This window comes from Berghia stephanieae, chromosome 7 (genome assembly GCF_034508935.2).
Source record: "Berghia stephanieae isolate SIO BIC M18660-M18661 chromosome 7, UCSD_Bste_1.3, whole genome shotgun sequence".
NCBI classification, from domain to species: domain Eukaryota; kingdom Metazoa; phylum Mollusca; class Gastropoda; order Nudibranchia; family Aeolidiidae; genus Berghia; species Berghia stephanieae.
This window is the reverse complement of record NC_088366.1, coordinates 18,416,393-18,443,186: the sequence shown is the minus strand read 5'-3', so window position 1 is coordinate 18,443,186 and position 26,794 is coordinate 18,416,393. Positions and strand designations below refer to the sequence as shown.

Genomic DNA, 26,794 nt, shown 5'->3' with positions numbered 1-26,794 from the left:
CTAGTAGCGGATTTTTTCTCAGATTACTTAGGACAAAATCTCAAAAATAATAGACGAATTGGACAGTCAAGGACAAAAATACACAAAAACATCAGACAAAAATAAATATAACTTATTACGAGTACTTTCCTGCTTTACACTATACCAGAAATCGAAATTCTAGGCTCGGCGGTATGGACTTTGCTACGAATCCGAAAGATACCTAGTTCGAATATCCATCGCCTTATATGGTCTTCAGTAAACCACATCCCCATAGATCAATTTCCAGCGCTGCGCTGCGACTGACACCTGGGTTATTCTAGTCTTCCCTATTGGAATATACCCGAAGACAAATTTGAGGATGAGAAAAGGGAACTTCATTATTTTATTACTCTATTGATATGTCGTGGGAGAAAACTTCATACATGACATGTTGCAAGATGTTGGTGTACGTGAGTAAAAAAAAAAAAAAAAAAAAAAGGGGGGGGGGGGGGGGGGGGTATTATATCACAACGTTCGTGGTCAATCATTAGCAAATAATGGCACGTGGTGTTAAAATTAGATCGAATGGCGTCGTGATAAGAATAAATAGAAGGGTGTCCGTTATGCGAATTGGCGGTGGAGTGTGAGAGAGGCTGTGTGTCTGTTTGTATATCATGCTGTATACACTCACCTGCAGTGTAGATAGATACACACAATAAACACGTAACTGTCAATGTCACGATAAATTATCAGTGGTCAAAATCACCGGGCGCATTCAAAACCCCTTTACTCTCTCCTTACCGATCCCTTTCAGTATTTTCCCAAAATGGCAGGCTTACCCGTCAGAAAAATTGATCTTTTAAACTCAAAAAAGCTCTCTAGATAACAACTTTATGTTCTTATTAATTAAAAAAAGATCATTCTTCAACGTTTGTGATGTACAAAAGAAATCTGAATAAGAAAATATGTATATTGTGTCGTAACAAACGTGACGATTTTGCCTTAGGTGGTAAGGAGAGGGCTAATTAATCAAATGTTAACATTGGCTGGGTGAAATTAGTTCGAGGAAACCGTGTTCGAGTTCGATGTAAAAATTAGTTCGAAGAAGGAATGGAATAATGATGAACAAAATTCGGGACATTAGAATGAGTTTGAGGATAGCGCGCTGGAGTGTAGAGCAAACTGCAACTATGAGAAATCATGGGGCATTATTTGATTCTGATGCTTAATTGCAGTCTTATACTACTGTATTGTGGAAATGAACACAGATCGAGAGGAATCTTTTGAGCCATCAACGATCAAAATCGGTCCAGTAGTAAAAAAAAAATCTGTAAGTGCGCACAAATGAATCTGGCAACAGGGCGGCCAGATAGATAGATAGATGAATGGCTAATAATTATGCCTTTGAAGATTTTCTAAATAATCATTTGAGTCAACGGGTGATATAATTACCCTTAATTTTTTTTAAAAGCCTTGTAAATTAGGAATAAATCAAATAGATTTATAATTGACAGATTTGCCTGTTTAAATCATGTTGTCGTTGGCAAAAAAAATAAACAAGGGGTTTCAGAACAGTTTGAACATTCAACCCTATCCTCTCTTTTTAAAATATAGCCTTGTGGAGAACCGTGTGCTTATTTGAGTCAATAAAAAAAATTATACGGCGCACAACTCTACTGAAAGATTTGAAAATTAGAAATATATTTTTTACAGATAGATAAACAGATAAATTGATTTCCTTTTATAATTTAAAGTTAGTTTGAAATTTCGTTGAGTCAAACAGATATCATAAAATACGTACCGACGTCACTAACACTCTCAAAAACAACCAATTTCGACACCGTAAAAAGTTGTCAGTTTGGCGTTTTTACGCAAATCGTTGCATTCGAAATAATGTATTCACTTAATGTAAATGTTGCTGCTCGAAGCTCGAAGAACTAAATAATAATGTGAAATTGAATGTAAGCTTAAATCTAATTACAAAAACAGATCAAATGAACGTTTCGGGTTTCCCGTTTATCAACAAAACAGGATGAATGAAACACCACAGATGAATGAGATAATGTGGTAGAGGCGTAGTTAAGATGAATAAACAAAACATTGATTGGCAGGAAATTAGTATGCTCCTTTGTGAGGAAGCACGAATTAAAATAGAATATTAGATAGATATATATTTCTAAAAGGTGCGCAATTAATTAAGTAAAAAGAGGGAGGCGGGGAGGAACTGTGTAATGCAGTTTAGAAAGTGAAATATAAAAACGTGTAGACTGTTATTGGAAAATAAATACAATGGAATTGAAAATCCTTTCTTAAAAAATATAGCCTTATGGAGAACATTGTGCCATTTGAGTCAATAAAAAAAAATATACGGCGCACAACTCTACTGAAAGATTTGAAAATTAGAAATGTATTTTTTACAGATAGATAAACAGATAACTTGATTTCCTTTTATAATTTAAAGTCAGTTTGAAAGTTCGTTGAGTCAAACAGTTATCACAAAATATGTACCGTCGACACTAACACTAAAAAACAATCAATTTCGACACTGTAAAAAGTTGTTAGTTTGGCGTATTCACATAAATCGTTGCATTCGAAATAATGTATTCACTTAATTACTTAAAGGATTTCAGATCTTCGCTAAGTTTTCAACAGTTTTCATCTATTTATGACCTCAAGTATTATTATTGCCCCTTTGATGCTTTCAATGTGATGGTTTCAGGTGGATAATACCCAGGTTTAACTTCTTTGGTAATAATTTTTTTAAAAATAATAATAATCCAAAAAAAAAAAAAAAACGAAATTTAAAACCAGATAATAGAAGTTGCATTGAAGGCAAAAAAGGTTTTAGTTTTAGAAAGACCTTATTAAATGTTATGAACAGTCAGGTGGCTCCATAGCGTAGTGGATAAGCTGTCATACTCTAACCTTGAAAGTACTGGGTTCAATACCATTGTGGATAGTTTTTTTTAAAAGTTTACTTTATTGAGAAAGACATCATTGTTGTTGTTATAGTTACTGGACATATATTTAAAACCTTAAATTAATCTATTATTATTTTATTATTATTATTTATTTATATTAAAGGAAAAAAAACAACATCGGTACCATTCAATGTGTTATCGACGTGCATTTATATGTAAACGTCGATTGTTGTCATTTTATAATAGAGCAGTAAAGTTAGGTGCCCCTAACGTAAACAATAACAAGTTGCTAGTGATTTCCGTTAGGGACCGGAACAATTTACGCACAATATAGGTCTCCCAATTTTGTAGTTTGAGTTGTAGGCAATACACTTTCAGTATTGAAAATATGTTTACATAAAATCTAACAGTTGCAGAAATAATAATATAAGGCTAAATTATTATGAAAATCAGGCTCCGAATATTTCTCGTTTTGTTCACACCAGCGCAATAATTTGCTCTGGTCTAAAAATAGATAGACTGTAACTTTTGATAAATTTTAGAAAATTTTACCTTTTGTTCCATAAAATATCCATATCTAGACATTATTTGATGCATGATCGAGTATTTATGAATATGTGTTTCTTTTGCCACCTAACAGCCAAATTTTAAAGGTTATTTTTTTCTATTATTTACATTGGAACGTGAGCTGTCAAGACAGGAACATGTGGTTTGCCACGTGCTTCTCGACCTTTGTTTACGTTTGGGGCACCTAACTTTACTGCTCTATATTTTATCATTATCATCAGTGTATTCGATTACCGCGTCTTTGTAATTTTTTTCTCTTCTTTCTTTGTTTTTTTGTTTGTTTTTTTGTTTTGTTTGTTGTTGTTTTTCAAAAGCTTCCTGTCCCATCATTGTTCATGTCTATTTACCTTATCTACGCCATTCACACAACACATCTCTCATTCGTCCTTAGTGTCTTATTCGTCGTGTTTTGTTGATAAAGGGGAAATCAGAAACGTCCACAGTATGTTTCGTCTATTAAACTGAAGCTTACAATTCAACACTTATCATTATTTTTTCCTTCGAGCTTCAAACAGCAACATTTTCATTAATAACCAGCAGCGCCAACGGAGGTGCATAAAAACGATGCGTTTTCGAACACCTCCAACAGAGGTGCATAAAAACGCCACCACTACTTCAGGCTTATTTTCGCAGTTGATTTTCTTACCGCAACCCGTTTTCACACACGGACAACTGTATGTTGCTGTGTCACGGGTCAGAGGCTCTAGTGGCTTACACTTCATGTTGGGCCACACATAAAAATCAACAGAGGATGTACCAAGTTACACAGACAACATTGTTTACCAATCTGCCCTCATTAAATGATGGTGGGTACAATATCGAATGAAAATAGTTCTTTCTCCGCGAAATTGCGGGCTTTTTACTATTTTTTGGGGTTTTTTTTTTAAAAATAATAGTAATAGGTTGCACAGTATCACCAAGGAAAACAACTGGTAATAGATTAAATATAGGACTTTCACGATTGTCTCCTTTAGCTAATCAATCTACATATTGCTAATTTAATAACTTGAAGATCCGTGGAAATCGGTCTAAAGCCCTTCCCCCATCAGAAATGAATAACGATAGGAAATGAAAAAAGTTTTCTCTGTTCACAGAACTGGACTAATTTTTCTCCGTTATCGTTACGTTTTCCTTTTGAGTATGATCCTAAACATAGTGTGTCACTGTCGAGACGTTTTCCTACTTTGGCATTAAAATCTCCAGCAATTATTAATATTGATTTGTTTCCTATTTTGTTCAGTGTATCGTCTAGGTCTTTGTAAAATTTATCAGTTTCCTCTGGGTATTGTTTTGCGCGTTGACTTGTTGGTGCGTAAACATTTACGATTGAGATAGTGAACGTCTTTTTACCGTGATCGTTTTTGTTATTGTTATTCTGGTTCCTTGAATTGATCTTACACTTAAGCTCAAGAACACATATTCTGTCCGAAACATTCCATTCGTCACTAGTCAACATGGGTAGGACAAAGGAAAGACCAAACCCAAGACAAAATGATAACAATACACAACCAAATAGACTATATCATATGTCGACACCGCCATAAACACTACTCAACCAACTCGCGATCATACGGTGGAAACCAAATCGAACGCCTAACATTGCTATTAACGATCTATCGCGGCAACAAAAAGAACTTAGGATCAGGATACAAAACACGAAAGACTCGGAAGAAATAATAAACCTGAAAACGGAACGAAACAAAATACTGCATTCAATTCGATCACTTACAATAAAACACAGAAACGAGGAATTAGACAAAAATGTGGAAGACATAGAAAAGTTCAAAAATAACGCATCGTCTATGTTCAAAGCGACGAAATCTCTGAACCGAAAACCATTCGAGAACCCAAAACTACAGGATAAATTTGGCAAACAGACAACAAATCCCAACGATATCCTTGACATTGTAACTGACCACTTCCAGCAGAAATTTCACAAACAAGTCTCACAAATATCGCCCTTCTCAGGAAACCCTAGAGACCTAAACAACCGCATCACAACAACTGAAGTTAGAAATAGCATAAAGTGCCTAAACAATAACAGATCCCAGGCGAAGATGAAATTCCCGCTGAATTGCTGAAATGCGGTACCCTCTCCCTGGATCTGAGCATTGCAAACATAATGAACAAAACATTCTCAACACACAAAGACTGGGACATAAACAGCGGTGTCCTAATTACAATACAAAAACCAGGAAAAACGAAAGGACCCGTAAACAACCTGCGCCCAATAACATTACTGAATACCATAAGAAAAACGCTGTCAACTATTGTCCTCAACTGAATTAGACCGAAAATAGAAAAATATCTATCACATAGCCAAAGCGGTTTTATCCAAGACCGAAGCACATCGGACGTTGTATGGACACATAAATGGTTGGCAGCAAAGGCACTCAAAGAAAACATATCCATAACAATAACCGGAATCGATATGTCCGCAGCCTTTGATACGATCGACAGAGGAAAACTTTTGGAGATATTAACAGACATAGTTGACGAAGACGAGCTCCGAATAATCCGATTTCTCCTCAGCAACACAAAGATACAACCAAGGATATACGGGGCCACAAAACAGACGCAGTTCGAAAGTAACATCGGGACCCCCCAAGGAGATAGTCTGAGCCTGATTCTGTTCACAATATACTTAGAACACGCTCTGAGAGAAGTTCGAAAAGTCATTCCAAAACCAACGACTCATATTGAGAATGCAATCCCCAGAGAAATCTCCTATGCAGATGATGTCGATTTTATTGGATCAACACCAGCAAATATAGACATCATACAAAATACCCTCATGAAATATAACCTCCAAGTCAATGCCAATAAAACCGACTTTACAACAATATCGAGGAACAAAGAGGAATGGAAAAGAACAAAGAAAGTCGGCTCACTAATTGGAGACACCGAGGATGTACAAAGAAGAAAACAGCTATCAAACGCCGCACTCAGTAAACTCACCAATGTATGGATTAGAGGTGACAAAATAAAGAGAAAAACCAAACTGAAACTGTACCGTGCTCTTGTAAAACCGGTACTTCTGTATAACTGCGGCACTTGGGCGTTGACAAAATCCGAAGAACATCTAGATGCCTTCCATCGCACACAGCTAAGAAGGGTACTGGACATCAAATACACAAAAAAGATCTCAAATGAATCACTCTATAAGATCACAAAAGAAAGACCAATCTCTCTTGACATTTTACAACAACGATGGCAACTTTTCGGTCACATACTACGCAGGGACAAAAACATACCAGCTAACCAAGCCATGTCGGGATACTTCCAAAAACACGGGAACCTTTTCAGAGGAAGACCGATCACAACACTCCCTGTGATCCTAAACAAAAACCTCACAACACTTGGACAAAGCATTAGTCTCATAACGGCAGGGGACTTTGAAAATCTGAGAACCCTAGCAGAGGACCGGCAATATTGGAGACACCTCACACAGGAAATACTGGAAACACCCAAGGCGACCCGATCTTTCGGTCGAGACGCGAAAGGCATCTAAGTCAAGTAAGTCAAGTCAATGAAATGGAAACTTCAATTTATTAAATGAAGATAGATAATAAATTGAATATATTGATAAAAAATAATAAATGATAGATAACAATTAAAATAAATTGAAGCTTCCATTAACCACAGCAGAGAAAATAGAGCGGGTGTGGACTGGCCATAAAAGCCAATCGATCACATACCCACCTCTCTTTAACCTTAACAAAATAGAGCGGAGAGTGACAACAATAAAAAGGGAGAAAAGAGACTCACGGAGGTGTCACACCAATTGTCCGCATCCAAACTATTAATCAAAGCAGAGAATGCAGGTTATTAAAGTGTTTGAAATGGAAAATGAAGCTCGAGTTCATCCCGGTTTCTGTAGCGTTAGACAGCAATAATCACACTTGCTACCTCTACTAAGGATGCTAGTCAATCACAAAAGAGACTCATCTACATGGACAGTGGGGTATTTAAAAAAAAAACAACTTTGACTGTACATGACAGTTACAAGTACTAGTTCCTCCAATGACACTACCTGTTAGGCTATCCCACGTATTCGTACAAAGCGGGGAACAAGGCCCCTTTCTCATTTTGGTCCGAGAATCCAAATCATTGTCTATTTTCAAGAAATCATTGCAAACAATTCTTTTTTGAAGTCATGTACTTTCTATTTTGTTTTTGTGTTGATGTAATTTAAAGCGCCAAGGGCCTCATCTGTGCGCTTTAGGAGTCTATTATTACGTAGTCCCTTTGTGAAGGGAGTGCTCTATAAACGATCTATGAAAAACATAAAAAAATAAAAAGTAATTTAGAGATAGTGTTTCGAGCACCTTTTCATTTTCGTTTTAGCAAAAAGTGATAACAAATAATGAAGACTAACAAAGTGATTGCAAATTTATATATTTCAATTTATTCAAACAACAATAGAATTAAACAATCACCATTCAAACAGTACATACTTAAGCAAAAATGAGAATATAAAAATAAACCACATTCAGTCCATACTATAAATGTCTAGTAGATTTTACTCCCCTCCTCGCAATTAAATACAAAAAAATTGAAAAGGTGTGAATGGTGTAGTGGTAGAAATGAATATGTTGTTCCTTGAAGCTCGAAGGAAAAAATAACGATAAATATTCTAATGCAAGCTCCAATTTATTAAACGAAGACAGATACTGTGGACGTTTCTGGTAGACTATATAGTCTACATTTTATTCTATTTTACATTCTATACTGCATGACAAATCCCCCTTTTTACATCTTCATGACTTGCACATATTTTATGATTATTTATTGTCATATTACATCCGTACTTCCTTACAAAGGAGCATTCAATTTCCTGTCCCATCAATGTTTTTATTTCTTCACCTTAACTATGCCATTCTTCTTCTTCTAGGTTCCATGCCTGGTCCAGGCTTCGGATACTGCATGAATTATCTCTCTCCATTCCTCCCTGTCTCTTGCTTTTTCAAACAGCTCTTGGATTGTTAGGTTGGTGAAGCCCTTCAGTTGGTCTATGAGTGTTTTTCTTTGTCTCCCCCCGGGCGCGTTTACCAGGTATTTTTCCACAACTTGCCAGGTATTCATTTTTATCTTTCCTTACTATGTGTCCGAAAAAGGATAGTTGTCGATCCACTATTAAGGGCATTAGTTTCCTTTGTTGGTATGTTTGTTTTAGCACTTCCTCGTTCGTTTTGTGTGCAGTATACGATATTCTCTGCATCCTTCTCAAGCACCACATTTCAAAAGCTTCAATGTTCTTTTGTGTTTCTGCATTTGTAGTCCAGCTTTCGCATCCGTATAACAAGATTGGCCACACGTAGCACTTCAAGACTCGGAATCTAATCCCGAACGACATCTGTTTGTTTTTCAAAATGTTTCCCAGGTCCATGAAGGCCTGTTTGGCTTGAGTTATTCTTGCTCGTATGTCTCGGTTACATCTTCCATCTGTTGTCACAATTGAACCTAGGTATTTAAAACTTTCTACGTTGGTAAGTTGCTCGCCGTGAATCGTTATATTGCAGGTGTTGTTGTTTTCGGGGTTTTTCTGTATTACCATGCATTCCGTTTTGGTGATATTCACTTCCATTCCCTTGGCTTCACTATCTACTACCACTTTGTCAACAATCTTTTGAAGTTGGATTTCTGATGTTGCAATGAGTACCGTATCGTCTGCGTATCTTATATTATTTATGTTGTGACCTCCTACTTTTATTCCCTCCATATTATTTATGCCCCCCATGATTGTTTCTTGGTATAGATTAAACAGATCTGGTGAGGCAACACACCCTTGACGGACTCCTCTCTTAATAGGAATGGAATTTCCTGTAGAGTTTCCGATTTTGATAGATGCCTGCTGGGTGTAGTATAATGTTTGCAGGAGTCTGAGGTCTTTCTCATCAGCGCCAATGGAGTGCAGTTGTTTTAGTATTTCTTCGTGGCGTACTCTATCAAAAGCTTTTTTGTAGTCGACAAAACAGAGGTATAGTGGGGTCTGAACCTGTATAGCTCTTTCACTTAAAACACGGAGGAAGTATATTGCGTTCCTTGTCCCTCTGTCAGGTTGGAATCCATATTGTTCTTCTGCGATTTCGGGGTTAATCTTATTCCTTAGCCTGTTGATAATTATACGCAACAGTATTTTGTTGATGTGGCTTATTAAACTTATAGTTCTAAAATTTTCACATCTGACTGCACCTGCTTTCTTTGGTATTGCTATGAAAATAGAGTTACAGAGATCTTCTGGAATTTTCCCAGTATCGTATATATTGTTGAATAATATGTGAAGTTCATCAATTGCTAGATCTCCTAGGCTTTTTAATACCTCTACAGATATTTCATCAGGGCCTGTTGCTTTACCATCCCTCATTCGTTCCATGGCATGTTCAATTTCACTTTTGGTGATGTTTGGTCCGCTTAATGGTTCTTTGAATTTCAGTGGTGGTTCATTTCTATTTGGATCATTGTACAGTTCGCCTATGTATTCTACCCATCGGCTTTCTATATGTTGTTCTTCAAATAGCAGTTCCCCTTGTTTGTTTTGGATACAACTTCCTGCTGCTTTGCTTTTCCTTTTCCCTGATAGTTCTTTTATTCTTTGGTGAGCTTGTTGGGGGTTGGGTTTGTATTCTCTTTCGATTTCGCAGCATTTCCAGTCTAGATAGTTCTCGTGTGCCTCGATGCATTTGGATTTAATGTGGTTGTTCAATGTTTGGTATTCTGCAGACCCTCTGTTGCATTTTCGTCTTTCTTCAAATAGGTTTAGAATTTCATTTGTCATCCATTCCTTTTTGCTGTTTATTTGAGCTATTGGTAAATGCTTTTCTGCAGTTGCTTTGACACACTTTTGGAATATATCAAATTGTTTTTCACATTTTTCGTTATCAGGTTCACTTTGGCTTTGTATCATGAGTGCATTTTCAAATTCTTCTCTCATTTTTGTTTGTATGCCATTGTCTTTGCATAACCTGTAATCCCTCTTTATTCTACCAGCTGTTCTCTGAATAGCTTTAAACTTTATCCTTACTGTACAAACAACTGGGACATGGTCACTGTCTACATCGGCGCCTGGATAGGTTTTGCAATTTAATATGCCATTTCTGAATCTTGATGATACTGCTATAAAGTCTATCTGGTTCCTTGCTCTGTCCCCTGGTGATTGCCATGTCCAGGTTCTTCTTGGGTGTTGTTGAAACCAGGTGTTTAAAAATCATTAATTTATTTGTTCTACACCAATCTGCCCAGATGTTTCCTCGTTCATTTCTGTCTCCGAGTCCATGTGGTCCGATTATGTCACCATCTCTGCCTCTGCCAATCTTAGCATTTAGGTCCCCCATTACCATAAGGACTTCTTGTGATTTACACATTCGTTTTGCTTTGTCTAGTGAATGGTAAAACTCTGTCATATCTGCATCTGTCGCCTCTTCTGTTGGTGCATAAACTTGAATAATATTGGTGTCAACTACAGGTCCTCTTAGCTTAACTGTCTGAGATTGCTACGTGCCCTTTGTAAAATTTGGTTGATTGTTGGTCTAAGATCATCCCTACTCCTTTTTGGAAAGAGGTTCCACCACTCCATATGATCTTATATGTCGTGTTGTTTTCTTGTTTTGACATGGTTCCCTGCTCTTTCCATCTCATCTCTGCCAGGCCAAGAATATTTATTTGGAGCCGTTTCATTTCTTTTAGAATGTTGTTTAGTTTTCCTTTTTGGGCACAGGTCCTGACATTCCATGTCCCAATTTTGGTTTTGTCACATTTGTTAAATTTATTTCGCCTAGTAACTGGCTGACGGTTCGGTGTGACCTGACGAACATCACGCTCCCAACCGAGCGAGGCAGCAGTCTTCTGTGAAAACATGCCATTCACACATCTCTTATTCGTCCTTAGCGTTTCATTCATCGTGTTTTGTTGATAAAGGGGAAACTCAAAACGTCCACAATATCTGTCTTCGTTTAATAAAATGGAGCTTACATTTCAATACATATCGTTAAATTTTAATGGAAGAAAGAAAACTTCAAAAATAATAACATCTCTTAAATTCTAACTTCCTCCATTCTTTGTGATGGTTTTCCGAGATATTTTACTCATATCTTTGTTCTGTTTTGTCTGCACATTATCATTCACAAGTTTTCAGATTCAGAATCTTAGATAGAGCCTGCTTCCATATATATATTTTGCCTCTTTATATATTTAGTGATAGTGATAAAATATGAAAGGTTCTCGATTCCATTGTAGTAATAAACCTCTTATTATAACACCCCTTTTGAGATCTCAAATAGGAATAAATCGCTCGAGGTAAATATGCATCAAAGACCGCTTGTGACTTAATAGTATTATTGGCTTTAAAATTTTAATCGACAGTCAAGGTAAGCAGTCAATTATTTAAAAAATAATGACCTTCACCTTTTAAATAAGTTTCCATGCTCTACACAGAACTGAACTTGTGTTGAGTTGGGTCACCATAACTGTTACGTCACTTAAATAATAAAAACAAAGGGGAGTGACATGCAACAATGTGATGTCTTTTCTTTTTTAATATGACACTGTAAATTAAACTAAAATCAACTTCTGATATTTACTGACGACAGTTTTATAGGGAATTTTACAAACGGGGTGTTATAATAGAGTTTTTGACACAAGGTTGGGCTCATCCCTCGGTTCGAAAATCCAATAAGTCAAAAACTGTATAACAATAAATTCTATCTATCAACTACAGTCAAATTTGGTAGGTATTGTCAACTTGCTTCAAAAGAATGACAGTTAGAGTGAAACAATTGAATGGAAACTTGATTCTTCCTTGCCACCTAAATGGACATTTCGAAGAGTTGTTTTAAATTTTAGAAGTACAACAATGAACACAAATGGTCTGGTCCTGTGGTAAAAGTATTACATTGAGGACACCACAGGTTTATTTTCAAATGAGATGGTCAATGAGTGAATGCTTGAAACCACAATTTCAAAATGTTAACTAATATTTAACATTACTAAGTCTCGTAACAGAGGAGTTTTGACAAAACAATAACATTTTTCTTTGATTGATCATTCTCGATTCTCCTTATGTCCTAATATGACCTTTAAAGTTATAAAAATTAAAACAAGAGAAACGTTTGAATTTAAAAAAAAAAAAAAAACGTTTTGATACACCAACAGCTGAAACCAACTCTGTCTTTCTTTTAAATTTGCTGCAGATTCTGTGTATGATGCTTGTTGATTAAGCTAAATATGATAGGGAAAATGAGTTTCATAAATCTAGATTGAATAAACATTGATTTAAGTCAAAAGACAAAATCTTGTTGTTTTTTTTCAATTAAATTTTTTTTTGAAGATTCCAGACTAGTGGAAGGAGAAGAGATCTCCTGCAGATGGAAGGGGGGCTAACCCACCAGTCACATCTGGTAGAAGGGTTAGATCAGGTAATTTTTGAATGTGGGACATGAGTTCTTGCCGGACACTGGTCACTTTGTTAAGTCTGTCTTTGGATTCCTGAATGTTGGAAGGTGGGGTTTAAGGGTGGATGAAAAAAAAAAAAAAATAAATAAATAAAATTAATACATGCATCACTTATAAAACTCAGCAACAACCATTTCATCTTATGAATACTCGAATGACCCTTGTCTTGGGCGGGAAAGCCCTTTTAGGACGCATAATGCAGAGACACCAACTTAAAATTTGGTTCATTAGAATTTTAGACACCACTTGGAGGAATTTCAATGCCGAAAGAGGAATTTCCACACACAAGAAAAGGGAATTGGGATGGTACTTGGCATTGTGTTTACATAACCTATAGTTTTACTTCATTCATCTCTGTGATGATGAAGTCAAAACAAGATTTTACCATCAGTTCTAATATCAGGGATGTAAATGCAAAGTTGAAAAAAATTCTGAAATTCTGCGAGCTCATTTCAATAGTCTAAACTCCAAGTGACACACCAGGAATGAGGTGATAAATGGCCTTGTGATTGTGACAACATTTTTAGGACTTTTGAGTGATAAGTCTCAGAATAAAATCTAAATTATTTTGTTTATGGATGGATTTTAATGATTTATGTCTCCTTTTTGTCAGAAGGAAATACCATTATTTGGTGTTGTTCATGCTTAAAGCAGTGCCCATTTAGTATTATCCGGATTAAACAGGGTTAAATTAGTTTGGGATACTGAAAAAAATCAGAATTTTGGAATTCTTAACTTATTTTCACTGCACGTAATCCAACACCTAAACTTTTATATCAAAATTATATTCAGGTCAAAATATTACCCCCAATGACTAAATGAATCTGACAATAATAAAAACTCGTACTCAAATTTCAACAGTCAACAGCCATTACTAAGGCCAATTTTGAGATTGGAAAGATGGTCACCTCCCGATATTTATCATTTTCTCAGGCCCCAAACCCTTCTGCTAATAACAAAGGCAATAAGAAGTACATTACAATTAAAATACTACATTAGGTTTAGAATCGTGTTAAAAGCCCTTTACTTTATTGGTGTAGCTTTCAATGAGAACAAACAAATTTGATTTTTTCCCCCACCACAGTCAAACGTTCGTGGCAGTCTCAACCAGAAATGAGACCCCATAGAAATTTCTCATAAAGACCAAGGCTAAGGGAAATGTATCTTCAGACTCATTATGACTGAAATGAATTGCAACACACAGGAATTACTTACAGAAACAGAAATACATTCCAATTGAGCCTTAGGAAGAAAGTGTAACAACAACTCAGAACTCAGTCATGAATACTCGATATATATCCACCATCTTCTACTTTCGATTCTGCAGCCCATGTTTTGCTTCCGGTAAACTAAAAATAACCCTCCTTGTTTACACAACAGATGTGAATCTAGTTCCGAATTAAAATTAGGAAAATTCGGAAATTCGAACGCTATCAATCCTTAGTACTTCCGAATTAAAATTCGGAAGCTGTCGTGGAAATAAGTTGAATGGTTAAATACACGTATAATCATAACTGACACAACAGTAGTGTAAATTAAGTGTTTCAGTACATTGAAAATGGATATTCACTACAAATTCTCTATATGTACAGCAGTATCTCTTATCACAAGAGTTGTTGGTAGTGAGGTATTAAGAAATATTTAAATTGTTTGGGGAAGCTAGAAAATGTCTGAAAAATAGGAAATCCTAATAATTCTGAAAGATTTACATCCCTGTAATATATAACTAATTAGACTATATAATATGTAAACAAAATCCCAAATAGCATACCAAAGTCCCTTTATTTCAAACAAAATAAAGCTCCACAACCTACTTGTGGTGGTTGCAGTAGCAGTGGCGGTGTGATTGTAGAAGTATTGCTAATGATGATGATGTGGTGGTGGTGATTACAACAGTAGTTGTAGTGATAACGATGTGGTGGTAGTGGTTGTAGTAGTTATGCTGGTAATGATGTTGATGTGGTGGTGGTAATAGTGGTATTGGTGGTGACATTTGTAGTAAAAAAAAGTATGATGTTGATGTGGTGGAGGTGATGGTGGTAGAAGTAGCACTGGTAGTAGTAGTAGTAGTAGTAGTGGTAGTAGTAGTAGTAGTAGTAGTAGTAGTAGTAGTAGTAGTAGTAGTAGTAGTAGTAGTAGTAGTAGTAGTAGTAGTAGTATTAGTAGTAGTAGTAGTAGTAGTAGTAGTAGTAGTAGTAGTAGTAGTAGTAGTAGTAAGGGGGGGGGGGCAATGATATCTTCTCAAAACTGGGAGAGAAGCTGTCGAGCTACTGTGCTAGCAAGAGGAAACACTGGAGGTAGCCAACAGAATAAGGTACAATGGCAGCAAGCCTTCGTCAGTAAGGCCCACAGAAAAAGGAGGAGCAGAAAGGACAGCAGCCGCTTTTCATTGGCCAATCACTGCATCTTGTTTGTGTGATGGGTAAAAAATGATCAGATAAATTGAGAGATGGATTGGTGAGATGGGGCTGCCTGAAGCATGGAATTGTAATAATACTTGAAAAAGAAACAATAAACAATGGGCATTTCGGGAAAAGACGCTTCATGATCACAAATGGCATTTTAAAAAAGCGAAAAAAAGAAAGGAAATGTTGAAAAATTATATATCAAAAAAATGTTTTAAAAAATAAATATCATCAAATAAATTGCAGAGCGGATATGTTGAAAGTGTGTGAACTTCATGGTTGATCAATCCAGTCATCAATCCATCTATCTATCCGGCCATCAATCCATCAATCTATCAAGGATAATAATGATAATAATGATGGTAATAATAATAATAATGATGATGGAGCTGAGCCTAAAATGTACAATTAAAAGTACAATAAAATGTTTCTTATCGAAAACCTAACCCTTTTTCTTCTCTATTTTTACGTAAAAACATCAAGGTTAATGTAGCTCAAATCAAAGTTGTAAAACAGAGACGAAATTGCCGAGCATTCCTAGTTGCACATCAAGGAAAATAGCAGCACTCAACCTCTCTCTCAATAGCCACTTTTGATGATGTCACTTCTACTCCTCTCTTTTTTCTGTAGTAAGTCCTAGTGACCTCACCAACTGGCACTCATGTCATTGAGGAAATGGCACAGAGACTGCAGAGCATCTGATTGAATGTTGCATTGAGACAGATCTGAGCAGCTGGGTGATTTCGTGACTATTAATATCCATTAGTGTGGTAGAGAATCTGCAGCCCGGATCTATCTACTGAATAGCCAGTGTTGAATTCACCATATCGCAAGGGCGTAACATGCTGTACTCTAGAAAAATCACATATATTAAATTTTGGCTAGAAAACTCATTCTCCATATAGTGATCAATAAAATTGTTATCAATCGATATTGGAAGGATGAGTGTGCTTGCCAAAAATTTTAAATATGTATTCAGAGCTTGGTCAAACTGTACAACTGGATTAAAAAAGCTTTGATGTGGGTGAGTTATTACCTGCAAATTTTGCTCTGTGGACGACGTTTGTGTTTGCTGGGCAAGGATAAATGAGCGGAGCATCCTGGCCACTTTTTTCCTCTCCTCCAATTCTGCTACCAGACGTTTGTTGTACTCATTAAGGAGAAGAGCTGCCTCATCTACTTTATCACTCAGGCGGTCTAAAGATTCTCGGTCTGGAGAATTAATAATAATAATAATAATAATAATAATAATAATAATAATAATAATAATAACAATAATAATAATAAAAATAGTTGTAATAATAATAATAATAATAATAATAATAATAATAATAATAATAATAATAATAATAATAATAATGATAATAATATAACAATAATAATAATAACAATACTTGTAGTTGTTGAAGTAGTAGTAGTAGTAGTAGTAGTAGTAGTAGTAGTAGTAGTAGTAGTAGTAGTAGTAGTAGTAGCAGCAGTATTAGTAGTAGTAGTAGTAGTAGCGGTAGAAATAGTCTGTGGTGATAGCAGTAGCAGTAGTAATAGTGGTAAAAAAAAAAATGTGAGCTTTCATATAGCGCAATATCCACAAATCATGCTCAAGGTGCTTTACAAAGGGTCCCTGACCTACAGCAACACACAACATGTAGAATGAGAGATGACGCCAGTATTGACCAAGTACTAATTTTACACATCATTATGGGGAGAGAATGTGAGTAAAGAGCTTTTTCCAAAGATTAAACTGTGCGCCAAGCGAGGCTAGATCTCAGGACCGTCCGATCCGAAAACGAGTGCCATACCACAAGACCACATTGTCGCACAGTAGTGGTATATTAGTAGTAGTAGTAGTAGTAATAGTAGTAGTAGTAGTAGTAGTAGTAGTAGTAGTAGTAGTAGTAGTAGTCGTAGTAATAGTAGTAGTCGTAGTAGTAGTAGTAGTAAATTATAATTATAGAGAGATAATATTTTGTTACAGATACTTTATTTGAAATCTAGAAAAGGGGCTTTGAAATGTTTTATGCTTCAATTTAAATCTTCAGTTTCCATAAATGAAAAAGTCACATTTTTCATTTTAAGTTCAAACAAACTCACAAGAAAAAATGAAAGTGCTTTAAAATGACATCTCACCTATACATTCAGATTCAAAGACAATTATTTACCACTGTCACTGGTTTTATGACATTAAAATAATATAAAGATATTTTTAATTGCAATCGGGCTAATGATTTTACAAAAGGTCCCCACAAAAGTATAGCTTTAAATTATCAAACAAGTCTGCTGATTAAATTAACTTATAACTTTATTTTAAAAGATAAAGAAAATGCCAAAAAAGATGAAAGGTTTGACAACCAAAATGTACCTATTCAGTAACATATAAAGACAATACAATACACACAAACAAATCTTAACTTGTTGTCGTCTTTGGTTTGCTCCTCTGTAATCTTGACACAGCGTTGCTTTGATTTTTCGTGAATATATGTAGCATGGACACTATTTCACTATATACCGATCACGACCCAACAAGTATTGAGAACAACCATGCCTCTCAAATTTGTTTTACATACAGGACTTAGCAATTTCCTTTTGGATCTGGATAGAGACTTGACCGACTCAATTGTTAACGGGAACCTTTTTACTATCACACTCTTTTATTGAGATGTGATATTACAACATATTATGATGCTTTTTAATTCGTCACCGGCCGACCAGCTTTTGATATTTTACAACACAGTGTTTGTTAAATATGTTTTATTATGTACCGGCCTGTATAACACAGTTTCGGCCTTCTCTGTGTTATACTTTTATTGGGACATAGTAACAGATTTGCCTTCTCTGTACTATGATTTGGTCACCCGTTCATGGACTTACACAGTACAGTAGCCTGCACTATGCCTTGCTATCTTCCGGCCCCGAAGTACTTCACACAATCAACCCTGCATTATGTGAAGGATAGCAAGTCACGTTTGTGGCCTGCCATGGGTTTATATAACCATGGTGAATAGTATTCATATGACGACTGAGAGGCGTTGTCATCACAAGATAGCATAGCAACAGCTTTGAAAAATAACATGGTCGCCTAAAGCTAATATCCCATTGAGATTTATTTAAGCTCATTCTACAGTAACGTGACAATCACTATTTCATCAACTAAACCGACCTCCTAAATAAGGGTGGTTGGGAAAGGGGGGGGGGGGGGGGGAGAACAATGTTACCTTGGATGCGATCTAGATGACTGATGTCGGAAACCTCTGGGGGAAAGGCAGCAATCTTTTCTCTGACAGACGCATCACAGGATGCTGAATTCTCAAGGTCTGACAGTCTCTGGACTAGATCCTCTGCCTATTTCAATAAAGAAATAAATGAATAATCGAATTTTTAAAAAATCTTCATATTAGGAAAATAAGTGGAAACTGTAACTAATGTACAATATAGACTAATAAGTATTGATGCCCCCCCCCCCCTTTTTTTAAAAAAGGGTTTTACAGCGCTTGAAATACATCTAGGTCATATCAGCGCCAGTAAAAAGGAAGAAAATGGGATAGTCAAAAAATTCTAGAATTACAATCAAAACATCCAAGAAAAAGAAAGACAAAGGAGAAATAGTTGAAATAGAGAACAAATGTAGATTCCAAGAGCATACCATCAATGTACTTAGTTTGAAATCACTTAAAAGACTCATCCAGACACCAGCACAAGATCCCACTAAAAGCAAAACACTCAAACATTTACAAGGTATGTTCAAAACAATAACATAACAGAGAGATAATTTACAAGGAAAAAACATCACCTCCCAAAACACACTATGCATTTGACTGTTTTCCTCTCAGCCAAGGACTCCAGAAATGGCCTGGACAAAAAAGAGTAATCCCATTCCAAAACAAAGACATGACGCAACACAGAAAAAAAGATATGTGGTGGTTAGAAGACACAGCAAATGACCACCTGCCCACCATGAGAGGTTAGAAGACCTCACCCAGTGAGACCGCCTTTGTCTAAAAGATACGAAATTGCCAAACGTATCAAAACAAAGCTTAGTTCATTCGCTTTCCGTTTATTATTATAAATTTCGACATAGTCGCCATTCCTATACGCACTAAGTCGCCAATGACGTATCACTTGCTCCACAACATTGAAGAAGAATTCGCGTGACATGCGCTGACACCAGTGAGTCACTTCCACCTGCCCCTCGCCATCACTGCCAAAAATCATTCGCTTGAGATGTCTCTTAAGTCTTAGGAGTGGGAAAAAGTCACTCGGAGCTTAAGAAGAACTCTATTGAGGTGCTCTATGACTTTATTAACACTCCCCTTTCAATGTGATCACATGGTTTTGCGTTCATTTGGGCATTATCATGTGGCAATAAAGCCATCTAATGTGGTCGATCTCAAATTGTTGTTCCATTGTCTAAGAACTCCAAATGAATAATATGCTCACAGCCTCAGAACACTGTCATTAGATGTTTTGTGGCAAGAGTGGCGATCTGGAATTTCTTTGGACCGGGCGATCTTTTGACTGCTGTTTCATTTCTGAGTCAAAGTGATACACCTACAACTCCATATAATAGTAACATAATATACTTATACAGCGCTCATTAAGCCACTGACAAGTGCTCCATGGCGCTAAACAATCACGCAGACTATATAAACTATCATATTACACTAACACACGTATACACATATACCCATACACTCAAACCCATGTACGGAACTTCTCCGCTTACACATACGGAAACTCATTACATACACAATACTTTACCATCTACCATAATTTAAAACATTTAATGCACATTAATTGTCAAAATAAGCTCTTCTAAATAATTCAGTTTTCAATTTCTTTTTAAACATATTTAAATTTTCACTGTTTTTGGTACTGTACGAAAGGAAATTCCACAACCTAGGGCTGTTACGCTGTTACTCTAAAGGATTTGTTGTGAAACAAAGACTTAGAGGATATCTCTGTCATAAGATTCAAAGGATCAACCAGGCCTATAATAAGACAGAAGTCCATTTAAATAAGATGGTGTCAGACAATGAAAGGAAAATAAAAACATTAGTCCTTCAGTGCCGTTAGGCCAATGGAGCCAGAATTTATCTCAGTTTCTATAGTGTGAAAATCTTTAACTCAATGCGCTATTTCACCAGCAGCCGATGCAGAATTTCCCTAACAGGGAAGATGGGATCATCACGCTTTGATAATATCACCAATCTTGCTGCTCTGTTCTGAACATTCTGTAATCTTTCAATAATGTAATTGGGACAAACAATGAGCAGCGCATTACAATAGTCAAGTCAACTAAGAATAATAGAAGTGACAAGCATTTTAGCGATTTCAGTGTCAATCCAAGACCTAATAAGACCAAAGTTTTTAAGATGGTAGTGACATCTCTGAATATATTTTTATCAAAAAATTTACCCAGATTTAAATATCCCGTTACGCATTTTCCAAGAAACGCTCATCTTTCTGTTCGATTTTTGCAAGGGAGATAATATATGCAAGACCGGACATCTTCCATATCATGTGAGAATACTCTCGGTACCCAACGGGCACATAACTTACTTTCTGTAACCCAAGATTTCTTCAACAATGTTTATGACTCTTTCCTTTTAAATCCCAAGCCCCTACGAAATGTATGATTGTTTTATCCGACCATTGGCTTAGATAAGTTATTCAATTTGCTCCTGATTTGCCTCACTCGATGCAGTTTTTGGACGACCACTTCCAGCCTGGTCATTAATGTTGGTGGAGAGGCATAAGTTCGATAAAACACTTAAACAACCTTTAGCCTTTTTTAATGCATGAGTCAGATAAACACATTTCACCGATTCATGAATGTTTGATGGTGCACATCTGTCTTTAGTTACAGCCTATTTTTCTTGCATAATTCAATGCACGTGATTTCTTCAACTGATATGTTGAGATAGGGTTTCTTTCAAATATAATTTAAAAACAAGAAAATGTAGCTAGTCAAAAATTGGCGATGTAATGGAAGAATAAATTACACACATTTTGCTGTATAACTTATACTGGTGCATTCAATACAATCAGAAATATTTGGTAGGCATCAAGACTTTTCAGCCATACCTAGTATGAGAGACGACACAAGTTCATTTTCCAACTGTAATATCGACAAATAAATTATCCTAAAACTGAGAGATATCCACTCAGACGACTTTTTATCATAGTGGGAGACATTTTTAAAAACCAGAAAATACCTAATTATTTTTTTAATGAGAGAGGAAAAATGACTAAATAATAAGCAAAAATTTAAAAAGCTAATTTAGAAACACAAGATAGTCATATTTACGTCAACATTCTGTGGCAGCTTGACCCCAGTGGCTTCAACCTCCTGTCTCAGGGAATATTCTGGCTTTGATTCCTTTGCTTTCTTGGGCCCTGATGGAGAGAGATAAAACCAACAATATTGATTTCCAAAAATAAATTATTCAGGAATTTGAGCAGGGAGCAAATAACCAAAGTTATCTAAAATCATAGGTGGGAATTGAACATAGATTTCAGCAAGAAAACACGACCAATTGCTTTATAACAATTTTTTATCAAAGCAAAACCCGATATCAAAAAGTTGAAAGTAAAAGTGCCACAAATGTAAATTTTAGTTTCTGTCACTTTCAGAAACTATGAATATTGTCTTCTATGAGATATGTAAACTTAATCCAATTTTATATATTTGAACATAAAATCAATTTTGAAAACACACTGACTTAGTACCATTTTAAGATGGTGGGTCACAATTGGAAATGGGCATCTACAGAGGATATAATCTACACAAAAATTAGAAAAAAAAATGGATGCAAAATAAAACATTCTGGCCACGTCACAATATTAAAGCTTCACTCCAAATCTTCATATGAACAGAAAATATGTTAAGACACCAAAATGCTGTTTGGAATAGTAAATAACACAAGTTGACATAATACGAACCTGTGGAAGGTTTGGTTTGGGCAATAGCTACTGGTTCTACTGACTTTGCTGGCTGAGATGATGATTTCAATGATGATTTCAATGATTTTGATGATGATTTCGATGATGATGATTTCGATGATGATGAGGAGGAAGGAACTGAAAAGTAAAATTTATGATACATGATGACATCTGTAGAGTGGTATGGAGTGTGTCAACAGATCAAAACTTTCTTCTATATTAAAAAAGGACATATTTAATTAATCTTAATCAATTTCTATTAATATACACCTTCAGAATTAGTTGAGTTTGTCCACATATTCTGTATCATGAAACGTACAGTTGAAACGGATAAGACATTATAACAGTTTCCTCATTTATCCTAACTGCAATTGCAATCTTCTATAAAAACCATATCCTGGTGACAGTAAATCTAGAAAAACCGTGCGATCTTTTTTATTTTTTAAAACTAAAATGAAATAATGTTGAATATACATCATGACTGTATGGAAGTAACACCAGGCTCATATATTCTGAAAAAGCCAAAATCTAAATCTTTATTTTCCACAGAGCCCTAAAAAAAATCTCAGGTGGTGTAACATTAGTAGATCGAGATATGAAACAAAAATATTTTGAAGCAACCAACTAGAAACAATGCACATGGAACAGTAAATTCCATGAGCAATCCATCATTATACAAAAGAACAAGATATCTGATTGTCTAATATGATAAAAGCAGCGTCCAGAGACAACGTCTCCACTAGATGGATGTACTTCAATTTTTATAAAGCATCAATAATACGATGATACACTCAAGCAATGTTTCCACAAACTCATTCAGATGTATCACATTTTTTCCTTATTATTCTTTATGCAAGGTTTCCTCAAATCTTTATTTTATTGTCCCAAGAGGTTTGAGAAAGCCATGCTCAGGTTATGATTCACATCAACTTCTATAAAAGAAAATATAAAAAAATAACAACAATAATAACTTAAATACAAAAGACACTGAATAAAATTTGACTTCAAACAGAGCATACCTGATTCGGAGATGCAGTTTTTTAATTTCTTGACAAGTGATTTGTCGTAGACTCCCCTCTCTTTCCAAATGGACAGAACCCTTTTCAGAGATGCCTTCATCTTATCATCGGCATCTCTTTGTAAAACGTTAAAAAAAAAGCCAAACCAATAAATAAATAAATAGATGAAATAATACAAAAATAAAAATGTGTGAGCCACATTCACAATCATAGTGTTTTAAATTTGTGATACTTAAAAATCAAGATAAAGCAACAATACTGCATTGATATGTACCTGCCTATGTTAATGGTACAGATAGATCATAGATGACTTTGCTTTATAAAGTTGAGAAAGAAAATGAAATCAAGAATACATTACACTGACTAGAGACAAAATATCTGTATGCCTTCAAAAAGTGTACCACTCAACAATCTGTCTGAAGTTAAAGTCCAATGATCAGTGCGTCTGGGGCTAGAGAATGTTAAGTGTGCGATGTGGTCTTATGGTATGATACTCGGTTTTAGATCGGAATGGCTTGGGTTTGAGCTCAGCGCATAGATGAGTCCTTGGAAAAGGCTCTTTACTCACATTCTTTCACCGTACTCAGATGTAAAAAAATAAAATAAGAAAAGTTGAGCTTTTATTGAGTGCAACAAGGGGTTCCTGGCCAACAGCAATATTTAAAATGTAGGACGGGACATGATGCCTGTCAGGCGATATAACAATATTTTCCGACAGAGACAGCGCTGTTAACGGCAGATACTCATTATACACCTACGTACAGTGAGAGAATGTGATTAAAGAGCATTTTCCAAGGACTCAACTATGCGCAGAGCGAGGGTTGAACCCAGAACCTTCAGATAAATGAGTACCTGGCCATTAATAGCGTTGTCTCTGTCGGAAAAAATTGTAATATCGCCTATCAGATGTCATGTCTCGTTCTCCCTGTTGGTCAGGGAACCTTTGTAACCTTTGTAAAGCACTTTGAGCACATTTCGTGGATATATTTCACTATATAAAAGCTCGAGTTTGTATAGTGATGCAATGAGTTTGCGGTATAGGATATAGTCTTTTACACTAATTTGATACAGTCCACGCCTGTCCTTAATTTGGTCATAGTCGATTTTATCTATCCTGAAACCATAATGCAACTAAACAAGAGCCCTTTAGGCTTTAAAAAAAAAAAAGCTTTATATAGCGCAATATCCACTATACGTGCTCGAAGCGCTTTACAAATGGTCCCTGACCAACATGTAGAACGAAACATAACCACTGTTAGGCGATATTGCAATTGTTTCCAACAGAGACAATGCTGTTGACAGACAGATGCTCATTTTACACCTGAGTACAGTGAGAGCATGTGAGCAAAGAGTATTTTCCAAGGACTCAACTATGCACTGAGCGAGGCTCGAACCCAGGACCTTCCGATCCGGAAGCAAGTGTCATACCCAGAGGCTCCTACCCCCAATAGCCCCAAAGAGGAATCCTAGTACATAAAAAGCGGAATTTGAGACCAAAAAGCAGAGTCAACTTACTAAGATTAACTACGACATGATTTGCTGCAGATAATATAATAGACAATCCAAAGTCCTCAAATGATACAATATAAAATTTCTACAAAACTGCAAATTGTTTAAAGACTAAAAAGGGGGTCAAATAATAATAAGGACACAGGCCCTGGCAGTCTCAGAGCAAATCATTAAATGATTGGATTTAACCTTGTCAGGGACCCCCCCTCCAAACACACACCTAATCAAACAAATGTGCCTGCTGGCATATAATATTACTAGATCATTGACCTCACATTGTGGAGCCAACAATAATAATAATACTTCGGTCATTGACTCCCCCCACTCCCTCCCTAAAATATAATATTATCTGACATCAACTGCACAGACTATGAAGGGAATAGTCAGACACACAAAATGTGTGTTGATTGACCATAGAGGATGATGACGAAATAAACCATAGCTAACATTTTAAAATTATTTTTCTTGATTGAAAAGCAGAATTTTTGCCTTGAAAGCTGAATCGCAGAATGTAGACCAATTAAGCAGAATGATTTCGCGAAAAGCAGAAGGGTAGGAACCTCTGCATACCACAAGACCACATAGCCGCACATATAATGGGAAAAGATTAGAATATGAGTTCAGAAAATATTTTAGAATGATCAGAAATTATTTTTCAATTAACTCACTGAATATATGGCTTTTGTGGTCAGGTGCATCGATTTTGTTTTATCATCATAATCACTATTACGTGAGTGATAACCAGGTACTGAAAATTGAATTCAAAGGCTAAATTATAAAATGTAATTTAAATTAAAATTAAAATGCTAGTATTGTGGATATTGAATGCAGTTTCTTAACACGCTTGATTCCAATGTGAAAATTGAAATTCAGTGAGTTAATTGAAAAATAATCTCTGATCATTCTAAAATATTTTCTGAACTCATATTCTAATCTTTTCCCATTATAACAATGTATATGCATGTGCTTAGGGCAAAAAGAAAAGAAGAAAATAACAAGTTTCAAATGAGAAAAAAAAATGGTGGTTTTTGGTAAATTAAAAAAAAAACCAACTTGGAAGATTGGGCGAATGCATCTGGCAAAATGTGAGCAAAATCTTTGGTGAATTCTGGCCCTTTTTTCTTGCTGTTCTGTATGACATCATTGGCCAAATAAATGAATGTCAATCTACGACTGGGTTTAGCTGAAACATAAAGTATAACAATAATGACACACAGGAAATGATAAATATCTAAATTTGATGTGCTCATAATACTCTTTGTGTTATTGATCTGTCAATTTCAGAATGTTAACTATGCAATACAAAATAATAATAGTACACTTGTCCGTGCCTATCAATCCAACTCATTGGTGACAACATTACTAGGATATTAGCTTCAGTGAGATATAAAGCCAGATATCATTGGGAGGGTTGGGATGGAGAATGAAAAGTGAGTGGAACAGGCACTTATGTTGATAACAATGAACAACAAGAAATGAAGTGAGTAGGAAAGTGCCAGAAGACAATAGACAATAAAAAGTTCACGCCGGCGATTGGGGCTCGAACACGCGACCTTACTGGTGCGACAACTCTACCGTATGAGTTATCCACGAACCCTGGTGCACTTTCCTACTAACTTCATTTCTTATGGAGACTGACCAATTCAGCACCTGAAAAAGTTTGCCCATTAATTTCTGAATTGGAATTTAGATAGATTTTCTAGCAATGGTTTAAAAGCACAGGAATTAATATTTATAGATTTATTGTTTTTTATATCAATTGGCAAACCAGTTTGTATGAAATCAATGTTGGTACATTGCGTCCAAAAATATAATTTGATAAAAATTATGTCATTTTAAAACTTTTGTAATTTTTTTCAAAATTGAGATAGCAAAAAAATACAAGAAAATGCATCTAGATCATTCATTTATCTAAGTCTATGTCAAAATTCATCAAGATTGAAGGCAGTGCAGTATGTTTAAATTTGGCCAAAAGTAACCAATCCTCTTTTCTCTATGCTAAAGTCCCGTTTCAATCAGTAGT

General features: G+C 35.7%; 1 protein-coding gene across 2 annotated transcripts; it reads right to left on the bottom strand.

The window, feature by feature from the left end:
* Positions 1-7,834: 7,834 nt before the first annotated feature.
* On the bottom strand, positions 7,835-25,954 carry LOC144976828 (regulation of nuclear pre-mRNA domain-containing protein 1B-like; the record flags this gene model as incomplete). 2 transcript variants are annotated; one of them, XM_078921313.1, is given in 7 exon segments in its annotated part: positions 7,835-12,932; positions 16,341-16,516; positions 18,517-18,643; positions 21,609-21,697; positions 22,244-22,381; positions 23,263-23,378; positions 25,825-25,954. In XM_078921313.1, coding segments are annotated over 7 exon segments (926 nt in total), but the record flags the coding sequence as incomplete, so codon positions are not given.
* Between the last annotated feature and the right edge of the window lie 840 nt (positions 25,955-26,794).